This window comes from Scyliorhinus canicula, unplaced genomic scaffold, assembly GCF_902713615.1.
Source record: "Scyliorhinus canicula unplaced genomic scaffold, sScyCan1.1, whole genome shotgun sequence".
Taxonomy (NCBI): Eukaryota; Metazoa; Chordata; class Chondrichthyes; order Carcharhiniformes; family Scyliorhinidae; genus Scyliorhinus; species Scyliorhinus canicula.
The window spans coordinates 462,717-478,488 of NW_024055494.1; the positions used below are offsets into that span (position 1 = coordinate 462,717).

The following is a 15,772-nucleotide window of genomic DNA, read 5'->3' on the forward strand; positions in this document are numbered from 1 at the left end:
TTGGGTGGATTTACGGGTGAGTAAGGAGAGAGGGCAGCGCCCGCAATGGAGGTTGGGTGTGGGACTGTTAGCGGACGAGGGGGTGTGCGGGCGGGTGAGGGAGTCTCTCCAGAACTATTTGGAAATAAATGACACGGGGGATGTCTCGGTAGCAACGGTTTGGGAAGCGCTGAAGGCAGTGGTTAGGGGGGAGTTAATGTCGATACAGGCCCATTGGGAAAAGGTGGAGCGAGCAGAGAGGGACAGGGTAGTTTGGGAAATATTCCAGGTGGACAGGACATAGTCGGAGGCCACGGAGGTGGGGTTATTGAAGGAGTGGCAGGGGCTACAAATGGAGTTTGAGCTGTTATCTGGAGGGAAGGCGGAGGAGCAACTGAGGAAGGCGAGGGGGGAGCGGTATACGATTATGGTGAGAAGGCCAGTACGATGCTAGCGCACGGGCTGAGGAAAAGGGAGGCGGCCAGGGAGCTTGGAAGAGTGAAGGACAGAGGTGGGAACCCGGACTTGGACCCAGCAGGGGTGAACGGGGTGTTTAAGGAGTTTTATAGCAAGTTATATGAGTCAGAACCCCAGCTGGGGTAGAGGGGATGAGGCAGTTTCTGGGTGAGTTGAAGTCCGAAGGAAGGGCTGGTGGAGGGGTCGGGAGCCCTGATTGGAATTGAAGGCCCCGGGACCGGACAGCTACTCAGTGGAATTTTATAACAAGTTCTCGGAGATGCTGGGCCCGTTGCTGGTGAGGGTATTTAATGAGGCAAGGGAGCAGGGTGCCCATCCCCCAACAATGTCACAGGCCTCGATCCTGAAGCGGGAGAAGGACCCTGAGCAATGCGGGTCAGATAGGCCAATCTCCCTATTGAATGTGGATGCCAAACTGTTGGCCAGAATATTGGCCTCAAGGCTAGAGGGCTGTGTACCTGAGGTGATAAGGGAAGACCAGACGGGGTTTGTGAAGGGCAGGCAACTTACGGCCAATGTCAGAAGGCTCTTAAACGTTATGAGAGGTGGGAGAGGGAAAGGTATCGGATATCTACAAAGAACTCATGGAGTCGGGGGAAACTCAGATAGAGGAGCTAAAGGGCAAATGGGAAGAGGAGCTCTGGGGAGGGATAGAGGCAGGTCTGTGGGCGGATGCCTTGAGCAGAGTCAATACGTCCTCATCATGTGCCAGGCTCAGCCTGATACAATTTATGGTCGTTCACAGGGCAGACATTTAAAAACCAATTTAGATTACCCAATTTATTTTTTCCAAATAAGGGCAATTTAGCGTGCCCAATCCACCTAGTCGACACATCTTGGGGTTGTGGAGGCGAAACCCACGCAAACACAGGCAGAATGTACAAACTCCACACGGACAGTGACCCAGGGCCGGGATCGAACCTGGGGCTTTGGCGCCGTGAGGCAGCGATTCTAACCACTGTGCCACCGTGCTGCCCCGTTCACCGGGCACACATGCTGGTGGCCCGGATGAGCAGGTTTTTTGGGGTAGAGGAGAGGTGTGCCGGGGGGGGGGGGGTGTGTAACAGCAAGTCATGTCCATATGTTCTGGGCCTGCCTGAAGCTTGGGGAATTTGCAGATGTCATGTCCACGGCCCTAAAAACACGGGTGGTGCTGAGCCCAGAGGTGCAGGATTTTGGAGTGCCGGCAGTCCAGGGGGCGAGAGAGGCCTTTGCCTCCCTGGTAGCCCGGAGACGGATGTTACTAGCGTGGAGGGACTCGAAGCCCCCGGAATCAGAGATCTGGGTTAGCGACGTGGCTGGATTTCTCAGACTTGAAAAATCAAGTTTGCCCTCGGAGGGTCAACGCGAGGGTTCATCAGGAGGTGGCAGCCGTTTGTCGACTTCTTTAGAGAAAATTAAATGTCAGCAGAGGCAAAAAATTTAAAGGGGGATAGTTAGGCTATTCTCTGTTGAGGGTAGGAGGGACTTGTTAGGGATGGTGATGATTTATGCACAATGTTTTATGTGGATTTGCATTGTTTACTGTTGTCACTTACTATTATAAAATTACAAAACCTTAACAAAATGTATTTTTTTAAAAATCGACATCACCAAAATCAGATCATCTGCACATTGTCACATTGCTGTGTGTGGGATCTTGCTTTGTGGAAATTGGCTGCTGCATTTCCTATAACAGTGACGTCACTTCCGAAGCTCTTTGGGACAAGCTGTGGTTGTGAAAGGCGCTACAGAAGTGCAAGTTTTAAATTGAAGATTGATGCTTTCTGATCCTTAATTGATTTCAGGCATCCTCGATTAATAGATTTGCTTTGGTTCGGACAAGACTTTAACCAATTAAATCAAAGGCAGAATTCTGGACAGTAAATTTTAAAAGGAGTTTTTTAAAGACAAGCTTTACTGACTGACTTGAAGACATTAACGTTTACAACTTCATGCAGGTGATCAGTCTGTGGAAGCGTAACCCTCCCTGGCTCCTCCTTTGACAGTAATTTCTTTGGAACTCGGCCTCGAGAGTCTTCCGTACTTGACCATCAAGGAAGACCTTCGGAACGTCGACCTTTATCCCCAAAGTGACCATTACCTCATGTCAGAGTTGGGGCTGTGGTAACATGACCATTGGTTAATTGGGCACCAGTTTAATTTAATTGGATCTTTAATTACTGACACCACCTTCTCTCATTACCTTTGACAGGAATACAATTGAACAGTTTCATACTATCCCTTTATCTGATTCTGTACAACCCCTTATTCAAACAGTTTCAAATGTTGAGGCTAATCAGAGTTGGAAGGTCTCCCTTGCCGGTACATTTATCCTCATCGCACATTCTTTATATACACAGCGATTAAGCTTTTATATTTTTACAACAAATAAAACTCAGACTTTTACTATAACTACTGATTCATTATTGTTTAATTAATTGTAACTCAATTAAGGATCACTACTTATTTAATCATGTTACAGACTGGTAGCTAATTAATACATTAATATTTAATTTATACATTTGGTTTATACATACACTGGTTATCTACTGAGTAGTACTACACTCAGTATGCTTCACACGGTGTCTGTGTCTATGTATTTACATTGTGTATTTATCGGCTGTCCTAGATTGTTTCATGTATGGAACGATCTGTCTGGACTGTACGCAGAACAATACTTTTCACTGTACCTCGCTACACGTGACAATAAATCAAATCCAATCAAAGAGACAGTTTCTGACTAATGCTCAGATTGAACAATGAGCCTTCTTAAAAATTATTCATTCATGGGAGGTGGGGGTCACTGGCTGGGCCAGCATTTACTGCTCATTCCAATTGCCCTTGAACTGCGTGTCTTGCGGTTATTTCAAGGGACACTTACAAATCAACCACAACATTGCTGCGGATCTGGAGTCATGTGTCGGCCAGGCCACATAGAATGGCCATAAATTAGGAGAGGGGAATGTGCAACAGGACCTGGGTATCCTCGTACACCAGTCACTGAAGGAAAGCATGCAGCTACAGCAGGCGGTAAAGAAGGCAAATGCTGTGCTAGCCTTCATTGTGAGTGGATTAGAGGACAGGAGCAGGGATATCATGCAGCAATTTTGCAGGGCCTTCGCGAGGCTGTACCTGGAATATTGTGTGCAGTTTTGGTTTCCTTATCTGAGGAAGGATCTTCTTGCTTGAGAGGGAGTGCAGCAAAGGTTTACCAGACTGATTCTTGGGCTGGTGTGACTGACGTATGAGAAATTCAATCAGTTAGGATTGTATTCTCTGGCTTTCAGAAGAATGAGGGGGGCTCTCATAGAAACCTATAATACATATAGATACATAGAAGACATGAGGCCTTTTGAGCCTGCTCCGCCTTTTATCATGATCATGGCTGATCATCCAACTCAATATCCTAATCCTGCTTTCTCCCCAAAGCCTTCGATCCCATTCTCCCCAAGTGCTATATCCAGCTGCCTCTTGAATATATTCAATGTTTTAGCATCAACTACGTCCTGTGGTAATGAATTCCACAGGCTCACCACTCTTTGGGTGAAGAAATGTCTCCTCATCTCTGTCTGAAATGGTTTACCCTGGATCCTCAGGCCCCTGAATTGGAAAAAATGAACCTCAGAACCCCTGGTTCTGGACACACCCATCATTGGTAACATCTTCCCTGCATCTCCTATCTAGTCCTGTTAGAATTTTAAAGTCTCTATGAGATTCCCCCCTCATTCTTCTGAACTCCAGCGAGAACAATCCCAACCTCATCGATCTCTCCTCATATGACAGTCCTGCCATCCCTGGAATCGGCCTGGTAAACATTCGCTGAACTCCCTCGAAAGCAAGAACACCCTTCCTCAGAGAAGGAGACCAACACTGCACACAATATTCTCGGTGTGGCCTCATCAAGGCCCTGTACAATTGCAGCAACACATCCCTGCTTCTATACTCGAAACCTCTCGGAATGAACGTCAACATACCATTAGCCGGGGCGGCATGTGGTGCAGTGGTTAGCACTGGGACTGCGACGCTAAGGACCCAGGTTTGAATCCCGGCCCTGGGTCACTGTGGCGTTTGCACATTCTCCCCATGTCTGCTTGGGTTTCAGCCCCACAACTCAAAGATGTGCAGGTTAGGTGGATTGGCCATGCTAAATTGCCCCGTAATTGGAGAAAAAAATAATTGAATACTCTATTTATCTTAAACAAAACATACCATTAACCTTGTTGACCGCCTGCTGCACCTGCATGCTTACCTTCAGCAACTGGTGCACAAGGACACCCAGGTCCCGCTGCACACTTCCCTCTCCCAATTTATAACCATCCAGGTAGTAATCTGCCTTCCTGTTTTTGCTTCCAAAGTGAATAACCTCACACTTATCCAAATTATACTGCATCTGCCATTGATTTGCCCACTCGCCCAACCTGTCCAGATCATGCTGCAGGATCCCTGCATCCTCGTCACAGTTCACCGTCCCACCCAACTTGGTATCATCTGCAAACTTTGAGATGTTACATTTTGTTCCCTCATCCAAATTATTAATATATATTGTGAATAGCTGGGGTCCCAGCACCAATCCCTGTGGTATCCCACTAGTTATTGCCTGCCAATTTGAAAAGGACCAATTAATTTCTACTCTTTGTTTCCTCTCTGCCAACCAGTTTTCTATCCACCTCAGTACACTTCCCCAAATCCCATGTGCTTTAATTCTGCACAATAATCTCTTAGGCAGGACTTTGTCAAACGCCTTCTGAAAGTCCAAATATACCACATCGACTGGCTCCCCCTTGTCAACTGTACTGGTTACATCTTCACAGAATTCCAATAGATTTGTCAAGCATGATGTCCCCTTCATAAATCCATGCCGACTCTGACTGATCCTGCCACTACTTTCCAAATGTTCCGCTAATGGATTCAAGAATTTTCCCCACTACCGATATTAGGCTTACTGGTCCATAATTCCCTGCTTTCTCTCTACCTCTCTGCAGAACCAAAGTATGTATTCAATTGCTCAGCCATTTCTTTGCCCCTTATTTTGCATTCCCCTGTTTCTGTCTGTAGAGGGCCTACATTTCTCTTTACCAATCTCTTTCTCTTCACATATAGAAACTCTGAGTGTCAGTCTTTATGTTCCTTGCAAGCTTACTTTCATACTGTACTTTCCCCTTCTTAATCAATCCCGTTGTCCTACTTTGCTGAATTCTAAAATGCACCCAATCCTCAGACCTATTATTTTTCTTGGCCAATCTGTATGCTTCTTCCTTGGATGGCATACTATTTCTAATTTCCTTTGTAAGCCATGGATTGGCCCTCTTACCCATTTTGCTTTTGTGCCAGACAGGAATGAACAGTTGCTGTAGTTCCCCCATGCGGTTCTTGAATGTTTGCCGTTGCCTATCCACTGTCATCCCTTTAAGTAACTCTCCATAATCTATCAAGAACAACTCATGCCTCATATCTTCATAGTTCCCTTTATTAAGATTCAGCACCCAAGTCTCCGAATCAACAACTTCACTCTCCATCGTGATAAAAGTTATCATGTTATGATCGCTCATAATATTCGAACGGGACTTGATTTTCCTGATGGTGGCAGTGTACAGAATAAGAGGTCGCAATCTGAGGATACGGGGGAGACCATTTAGACACAGATGAAGAGAAATTTCTTCAACGTGAGAGTGGTGACCCTGTAGAATTTTTTAACATGGGAAATAGTTGAGGCCAATACATTGTATGTTTTCAACAAGCAGTTAGATATCGCACTTAGGGCGAAGGGGATTAAAGGATATGGGGGGGGGAAAGCGGGATTAAGATATTGAGTGGGATGATAAACCATGATCATAATGAATGGCAGAGCAGGCGCAAAGGGCCAAATGGCCTTTTCCTGCTCCTATTTTCTATATAATCCCTTCCCACACTAAGAGCAGGTGAATGGTCTCTCCCCAGTGTGAACTCGCTGGTGTGTCTGCAGACAGGACAATTGTGTGAATCCATTCCCACAGAGGGAGCAGGTGAATGGCTTCTCCCCAGTGTGAACTCGCTGATGTCTCTGCAGGATGGATGAATCAATAAATCCCTTCCCACACTGAGGGCAGGTGAATGGCTTCTCCCCAGTGTGAATTCGCTGGTGTGTCTGCAGGGTGGATAACTGAGTGAATCCCTTCCCACATTGAGAGCAGGTGAATGGCCTCTCCCCAGTGTGAACTCGCTGATGTTTCCGCAGGGTAGATGCATCAATGAATCCCTTCCCACACTGAGCGCAGGTGAATGGCCTCTCCCCAGTGTGAATTCGCTGATGTTTCCGCAGGGTGGATGCATCAATGAATCCCTTCCCACACTGAGAGCAGGTGAATGGCCTTTCCCCAGTGTGAAGTCGTTGGTGTCTCTGCAGGGTGGATGAATCGCTGAATCCCTTCCCACACTGAGAGCAGGTGAATGGTCTCTCCCCAGTGTGAACTCGCTGATGTCTCTGCAGGGTGGATGAATCAATGAATCCCTTCCCACACTGAAAGCAGATGAATGGCCTCTCGCTAGTGTGAATTCGTTGATGTTTCCGCAGGATGGATGAATCAATGAATCCTTTCCCACATTGAGAACAGGTGAATGGCCTCTCCCCAGTGTGAACTCGCTGATGTCTCCGCAGGGCGGATGAATCAATGAATCCTTTCCCACATTGAGAACAGGTGAATGGCCTCTCCCGAGTGTGAACTCGCTGATGTTTCCGCAGGGTGAATGAAGCACTGAATCTCTGCTCACACAGAGAGCAGGTGAATGGCTTCTCCCCAGTGTGAACTCGCTGGTGTGACTGCAGGGTGGATGAATCAATAAATCCCTTCCCACACTGAGGGCAGTTGAATGGCCTCACCCCCGTGTGAATTCGCTGATGTTTCCGTAGGCTGGATGAATCAATGAATCCCTTCCCACACGGAGAGCAGGTGAATGGCCTCTCCCCAGTGTGAACCCGCTGATGTCTCCGCAGGATGAATAGAGCACGGAATCCCTTCCCACATTGAGAGCAGGTGAATGGCCTCTCCCCAGTATGAACTCGCTGGTGTGACTGCAGGTAAGATAACTGAGTGAATCCCTTCCCACACTGAGAGCAGATGAATGGTTTCTCCACAGTGTGAACTCGCTGGTGTGTCTGCAGGTGAGATAACTGAGTGAATCCCTGCCCACACTGAGAGCAGGTGAACGGCCTCTCCCCAGTGTGACTGCGTCGATGAATCTCCAGCTTAGATGGGACTTTGTATCTCTTTCCACAGTCCCCACATTTCCACGGTTTCTCCATGTTTTGGGTCTCCTCGTGTCTCTCCAGATTGGACAATCAGTGGAAGCCTTGTCTATACACGGAACATGTGCACTGTCTCTCCTCACTGTGAATGGTGTGATGATTTTTCAGGCTGTGTAACCAGTTGAAGCTCTTTCCGCAGTCAGTTCACTGGAACTCTCCACTGGAACTTCTCACCAATGATATTCAGAGCCCGTTGTTTTCAGATCAGAAGGAATCGAGTGAGTTTGTCACATCGAGACATGATGTTTGAGATTTCTGTCTATAATTCCTCCTCTTCCAGTATCCTTTAAAAACAATTTACAAAAGTCTTCATTGTTAGTTCAGGATAGAAATTCAGAACAGGCAACTCTAGTTCCTCTCTCGTTCTCCAAAAGCTGTAAATCTCCATCCCACACAATCCCCCTCCATTCTCACTCTGCTGTATCTACTATTCACCCTCCCAATTCTCCTGAAGATGCTGATTCATGTTGATTGACAGATCCCAGCTCAGCTCACTGCTTCCTGACCAGGACACAGAGATTTGAATAGGAGCAAGAGTAGGCCATTCGGCCCACCGAGTCTGCTCAACTATGCAATGAGACCCTTGGCCGATCTCCCTCAGCACCATTTTCCCACACAATCCCCATATCCTTCAATATCTTCAATATCTGGAAACCTATCAATATTTGTCTTGAACATACTTGGTGACTGAGGCTCCATATTCCTCTGAGGTAGAGAACTCAGAAGCTTCATCACATCCTCGAGTGAAGAAATCCCGCTTATTCTCAGATTTTATGCTACTTTCCTATCTGTTCCCCATAACCCTTAACTCCATTGTCAATAAAATATGTCAAACTTGTGCTTCAATATATTCAATGACCCCCAGATACAACTGGTCCCTGTGGAAAACCCTCTGAGGGAAGAGATGACTAGAAATCTATAACGTAGCTACAGTCTTATATTACAAGAAGAGAAATAATAATACGTTTACTTTATTATAGAACCGCAAATAATGTATCTAATCTGTTCCATATATGAACACGAGACATATCTTTGTCCAATATTATTTTGATGTCCCGTGAAATGTCACCCATCTCCTGGGGAACTCACCCCTTTAATTGAGAACATTAGGAAAGAAACAATTTAAAAAAAATATAAATTTAGAGTAACCAATTTTTTTTTCCAATTAAGGTGCAGTTTAGCGTGGCCAATCCACTTACCCTGCACATCTTTGGGTTGTGGAGGCGCAGACATGGGGAGAATGTGCAAACTCCACGCGGACAGTGACCAGGGCAGGGATCGAACCCGGGTCCTGTGTACCGTGAGGCAGCAGTGCTAACCACTGTGCCACCATGCCGCCGACAGAAAAATGTTTTCACCAGATAGGCTGGTGAACGGGAGTGAGAAGGGGTGAAGCTGCAGCGGTTGAACCAGTTTTCGCTGGTTCGACAAGCTTAGCTTCTGGGGGGGCAGCACGGTGGCACAGTGGGTTAGCACTGCTGCCTCACGGCGCCGAGGTCCCAGGTTCGATCCCGGCTCTGGGTCACTGTCCGTGTGGAGTTTGCACATTCTCCCCATGGTTGCGTGGGTTGCACCCCCACAACCCAAAGATGTGCAGAATAGGTAGATTTGCCACACTACATTGCCCCTTAATTGGAAAAAATTAATTGGCTACTCTAAATTTAAAAAAAGCTTAGCTTTTGGGTCGGAACCTGGGAGCGTGGGTCTGGATTCAATTTGTGTGTCTAGGTCGGGCGCTGATGGGAAATAGGGGGTGGGGGAGTGGGATGGGTTAGCTAGCTGATAGCTGATGTGTGTGGCTGTCACCTTGGTGGACCCTTGGCCCGTAATTTTTGAAGATTTACTGGATAGTCCCTTATGGCTGATTCCATAATGGGGTGGGGGGGGGGGGGTGGGAGACCTCTGATTCAGGGCTGTCATGCTACCATGCTGCCCCTCATTCTAATCAATACACTTGTCCTTCTTTCATTCACTAGGATTGGCTTCCTTTTCTTTCCATCTCTGCCATCGCTTTGCATCATCAATAAAACATAAGATCAATAAGGGCAGCACGGTAGCATGGTGGTTAGCATAAATACTTTACAGCTCCAGGGTCCCAGGTTCGGTTCCCGGCTGGGTCACTGTCTGTGTGGAGTCTGCACATCCTCCCCGTGTGTGCGTGGGTTTCCTCCGGGTGCTCCGGTTTCCTCCCACAGTCCAAAGATGTGCGGGTTAGGTGGATTGGCCATGCTAAATTGCCCGTAGTGTGCTAAAAAGTAAGGTTAAGGGGCGGGGGTTTGTTGGGTTCCGGGTATAGGGTGGATACGTGGGTTTGAGTAGGGTGATCATGGCTCGGCACAACATCGAGGGCCGAAGGGCCTGTTCTGTGCTGTACTGTTCTATGTTCTGCATTGGGACTCAAAGACTAATCCAGTTTGATGGACAAGTTGTCTCCATTCTGAACAATGGGGAACAAGCCCCTCCCACTCATTGAAACATCGGCCCGACAAAGATGAGAAACGCGCATGCGCCCTGTTGCACATCCAATAAAGATGGCGGCCGTTAACCCGAGCAGAATATGAGGAGCTGCAGCTCCGCTCGGTACAAACGGAGTCCCGTAAAGTTTTCCGAAGTTTGCGGCTTACAACAACTTTACACAACATTTCCGCGCACCCCGCGATCTCTCGCTTCCTCCAGATTGTAAAACGCCATTTACCAATTTCGGATGTGAAGACGCAGCCCTTCTCCTTCGCCATTACCCACACTGCGCATGCTTCAATCACAGCGGACCCCGCCCCTCATTCACTCCGATTGGTTGGAGGACCAGCTGTTCCCGGTCGGTCCTCCAGTTCCGCCTCCCCTCTTCCTATTGGTCAGGAGTTGCCGTCAATTACCCGGGCATAGTGACGGTTACAGACGGTGAGCGCGTCCACAGGCTCAGGCTGACTCGCTGATGGATCAATAATTTTTTTTTTTTTTTTTTTTTTTTTTTTTTTTTATAAATGTTTTTATTTAGTTTTTCATATTTTATATTGAAAAAATTACAAATTTTTAGGAGAGAAAAAAAAAAAAAAAAAAAAAAAAAAAAAAAAAAAACACAACAAACAAACACGCAAAAATTAACATACATATTTACAGGTAAGCATTTTTTTAGTAGTAACTGCCCCCGCCCCCCCCCCCCCCCCCAACATGTTTATTTAGTTTGGTTTTGGGCCTTAGCTAGCCATCGAACCCCCGTACCGAACCTGTAGCCCCTCCCGCTACCTTCCCCCGACTATTCTTCCTCTTGTACATTGGCCACAAATAGGTCCCGGAACAGTTGCATGAATGGCTCCCACGTTCTGTGGAAGCCGTCGTCCGACCCTCGGATGGCAAATTTGATTTTCTCCATTTGGAGAGATTCCGAGAGGTCGGACAGCCAGTCCGCAGCTCTGGGCGGTGCTGCTGACCGCCAGCCAAACAGGATTCTACGGCGGGCGATCAGGGAGGCAAAGGCAAGGGCATCCGCCCTCCTCCCCAGGAATAGATCTGGCTGTTCTGAAACCCCGAAGACCGCCACTATCGGGCATGGCTCCACCCTCACTCCCACCACTTTGGACATTACCTCGAAGAAGGCTGTCCAGTACTCCACGAGTCTGGGGCAGGACCAGAACATGTGGGCGTGGTTGGCCGGGCCTCTTTGGCACCGTTCACATCTGTCTTCCACCTCCGGGAAGAACCTACTCATACGGGTTCTTGTTAAGTGGGCTCTATGTACCACTTTTAGTTGCGTCAGGCTGAGCCTTGCGCACGTGGAGGTGGAGTTGACCCTATGCAGTGCTTCGCTCCAGAGTCCCCACCCTATCTCCATCCCCAGGTCGTCCTCCCATTTCCTTCTTGTTGCGTCCAGTACGGTGTCGTCCCTATCTACCAGTCGGTCATACATGTCACTACAGTTCCCTTTCTCTAGGATACTTGCGTCCAGTAGGTCTTCCAGTAGTGTCTGTCGTGGCGGTTGTGGGTACGTCCTTGTCTCCTTTCGTAGGAAGTTTTTGAGCTGCAGGTACCGTAGCTCGTTCCCCCCAGCTAGCTGAAACTTCTCTGTCAGTTCGTCCAGTGTTGCGATCCTGTCGTCCGTGTATAGGTCCCTGACTGTCAGTGTCCCCCCGTCCTGCCTCCACCTTTTGAAGGTGGCGTCAGTCAGTGCTGGTGTGAACCTATGGTTGTTGCAGATGGGAGCCCTGTTCGACATTTTGGTCAGGCCAAGTTGCTGCCGCAGTTGGTTCCAGGATTGGAGGGTGGCTGTCACCACTGGGCTGCTGGAGTGTTTTTGGGTGGGGATGGGAGTGCTGCCGTGGCGAGGGCCCGGAGGGAGGTTCCCATGCAGGAGGCCTCCTCCGCACGCACCCACTCAGCCTCTGGCTCCTGGATCCATCCCCTTACTCGCTCGGCTGTTGCTGCCCAGTGGTAGAATTGTAGATTCGGGAGGGCTAGCCCTCCCCTGGTTTTTGTTTTTTGTAAGACCTTCTTTGGGATCCTAGCATTTTACCCCCCCATACGAACGCCATGATGAGTTTGTCCAGCGCTTTGAAAAAGGCCTTGGGGATGTAGATCGGAATGGATCTAAACAGGAAGAGGAACCTGGGCAGTACGTTCATTTTGATCGTCTGAACTCTCCCCGCGAGGGAGAGCGGGAGTGTGTTCCATCTTTGCAGGTCCTTTTTAACTTCCTCCGTCAGGCTGGTGAGGTTCCATTTGTGGATCCCTTTCCAGTCATGGGCTATTTGGATCCCCAGGTAGCGGAATTTATGTCGGGCTTGATTGAACGGCAGCCCCTTTAGTGCTGCCCCCCCCCCCCCCCCCTTGCGGGTGTACTGGGAAGATCTCACTTTTGCTCATGTTGAGTTTGTAGCCCGAGAAGGCTCCAAACTCTTTCAGGAGCGCGATGATTCCGTCCATGCTGCTTTGTGGGTCCGAGATATAGAGGAGCAGATCATCCGCATAGAGTGAGACTCTGTGCTCTCTACCTCCCCTTCGGATCCCCCTCCAATTTTTTGCTGCCCTGAGCGCGATTGCTAGCGGTTCAATTGCTAGTGCGAACAGCAGCGGGGACAGTGGGCATCCTTGTCTGGTGCCCCTGTGCAGCTGGAAGTATTGGGAGTTGGTATTGTTGGTCTGTACACTCGCCATGGGTGCGTTGTACAGGAGCTTTACCCAAGCGGTGAACCCTGTTCCAAGCCCGAACCGCTCCAGTACCTCTATGAGGTATTTCCACTCGACTCTGTCGAAGGCCTTTTCTGCGTCCAGGGAGACGATCACCTCTTGTGTTCTCTCCCCGGAGGGGGTCATTATCACGTTCAGCAGGCGCCTGATGTTCGCGGTAAGCTGTCTACCTTTGACAAAGCCCGTCTGGTCCTCTGTGACTACCTCAGGTACACAGTCTTCTAGCCTCTTGGCTAGGATTTTGGCCAGTATTTTGGCGTCTGCATTCAGCAGAGATATGGGTCTGTATGACCCACATTCCGTTGGGTCTTTGTCTTTCTTAGGTATCAGCGAGATTGAGGCCTGTGCTAACGTGGGTGGCAATGTGCCCCTAGCTAGCGAGTCTGTGAACATCTCCCGCAGGTGCGGGGCCAGCGCTGTCGCAAATTTTTTGTAGAAGTCCGCCGGGAATCCGTCCGGTCCCGGCGCCTTCCCCGCCTGCATGGAGCTAATGCTGTCCATGATCTCTCCCAGTGCTAGTGGTGCTTCCAGATCCCGTTTTCTGCCCTCTCCCACAACTGGTATGTCCAGTCCGTCAAGAAACCGGTTCGCTGATGGATCAATAATAACATTGTTTCACATTTGGCTCTGGGGCCGCACTCGGGATTTGTAAACCCCGCCCCCCCCCGGCACTGAAATCTCACTTGACACGTCACAATGCCCGGGCAATGATTGACGGCAGCTCCGGAACAATAGGAGGAGAAGGAGGAATCAGTGAATGAGGGGAGGGGCTCTCGGGTTCCGGATCTTCACAGAAGAAGCAACCGCGCAGGCGCACGTGCCAACATAAACAAACAAAGGTTCCTCTCCTCCATATCTAACCTGGATGCATAGTGATGATTTTTGTCAACAGAGATTACAGCTATCAGGCAAAAATTAAACAGATTGAGCCTTATTTTCTTGAGAAAACAAGTCAGTCTGTCGTGACCTGACACAAGTCTTTAAAATGATCTGTTGGTTGGACAGGGGAGAGGTGGGGCGGTGCTGCCAATTGTAAAGGAGTCGAAAACTAGGAGCCAGGAATAAACATGGGCGGCACGGTAGCACAGTGGTTAGCACTGAGAAACGGTGCGGGATTTGCCGGTTTCGCGCTTGACACTGAGGAGGCTGACAAGCAGTGTTGTTTCACAGTGGGAGGATCCCAGATTCAATTCCCGCTTGGGTCACTGTCTGTGCAAAGGCTGTATGTTCTCCCCGTGTCTGCTTGGGTTTCCTCTGGGTGCTCGGGTTTCCTCCCAAAAATCCTTAAAGATGTGCTTGTTCGGTGAATTGGACATTCTGAATTCTCCCTCTGTGAACCCGAACAAGCGCCGGAATGTGGCAACTGGGGGCTTTTCACAGTAACTTCTTTGCATAAGCCTACTTGTGACAATAATGAATATTATTATTATTATAAACTAGGTCATAAATACAAGAGAGTTACTAATTAATCCAAGAGGGAGATATGGACACATTTCTTTATTCACTGGATTAGAATGTGCAACTTGTTACCAAGGAGGGAGTTGAGGAAAGTGCTGGGATGTTTCCAAAAGGAAATGGGAGAAGCACATGAGAATGGGAATGGAAATATCAGCTGACAGGCTGAGATGAGATGGATGGGATGAAAGGAGATGTGTTGAGTATAATCAGCAGCAGAACAGTTGGACCAACTGGCCTGTTTGTGCATTGTAGAATCTAAGTAATTCAATGTAAACTTATTTTACATAATATTAGGATTGCAGATGGGAGATTGAAACCAAACATCATGTCAAGTCCTAACAGAGTCTATCGATTCATCAGGAGTTGAAAATTATCAGCCTTTCAATGTGGAAGGAGAAATGTTTGTCCTGTCAGGGAGAAAAGATTGCAAACATCAGTGTGACTGGAAAAGCACTGAGGCACATACACACTGAGTGATTATTCCAGCGTACTGACTGTGCAAAGAGCTTTAACCAATCACAGAGCCTGAAAAAATATTGCACCATTTGCATCAGGAAGAGACCGTACTCAGGCTGTGTGTGGACGAGGCTTCAACTCATCGTCCAACCTGGACAGACATAAGAACACCGTCCCCACGTAGAAAAAGTGGAAGTGTGGGTACTGTGGGAAGGGATTCAATTATCCATCTGAAGTGGAAAATCATCCATGCAGTCACACTGGGTAGAGGCCATTCACCTGCTCTGTTTGTTGAAAGGGATTCACTCAGACATCCAGCCTGTACACACACCAGCATGTTCACACTGGTGAGAGGCCATTCACCTGTCTGGATTGCTTTATCCAATCATCAGGCCACTCTGATCAGAGACTGTTTCAATGTGCTGACTGTGAGAAGAGCTTTAAAAGCAGAAAAGATTTACTGTTGCACCAACGCACTCACACTGGGGAGAGGCCATTCACCTGCTCCGTGTGTGGGAAAGGATTCACTCAGTCATCCCATCTCCTGACACACAAACGTATTCATACTGATCAGAGACCATTTAATTGTTCTGACTGTGATAAAACTTTTAAACAAACGGGATCTTCTGAAACACCAACACACACACTGGGGGAGGCTATTCACCTGCTCGATCTGTGGGAAGGGATTCACTCAGTTAGCTCACCGTCTGAGACACTATCGAGTTCACACTGGGGAGACTGTGTCCCTGTGTCCCTCGTTCCCTTTTGTTCCTCGGGAAGCAGGAGCAAAGATGATGGGTTTACAGGACTGGCTTTGCGTAAATATAGGTTGGGAGCTTCCAAAACTACTGTCCATCTAGCTGATGTAACTTGTGACACTGTTCCTGGATAGTAGAGAATGGATTGAGTGTGGACATTTAATGGTTAACTTTTGGTTCAGGACAAGCCCTGATGTTG

General features: G+C 48.2%; 1 protein-coding gene across 1 annotated transcript; it reads right to left on the minus strand.

Annotated features, from left to right (window-relative positions):
• Positions 1 to 6,346: 6,346 nt before the first annotated feature.
• LOC119960259 (zinc finger protein 229-like) lies at positions 6,347 to 10,553 on the minus strand. Its single transcript, XM_038788007.1, has 2 exons — positions 10,416 to 10,553; positions 6,347 to 8,004 (listed from the first exon to the last, which is right to left on the minus strand). Exon 2 carries the CDS (start codon positions 7,715 to 7,717, stop codon positions 6,347 to 6,349), a length of 1,371 nt encoding a protein of 456 aa, XP_038643935.1. The 5' UTR covers positions 7,718 to 8,004; positions 10,416 to 10,553.
• Between the last annotated feature and the right edge of the window lie 5,219 nt (positions 10,554 to 15,772).

Coding starts and splice junctions, on each gene's coding strand:
- LOC119960259 (XM_038788007.1), bottom strand. CDS start 7,717: ATGGAGAAACCGTGGAAATGTGGGGACTGTGGAAAGAGATACAAAGTC.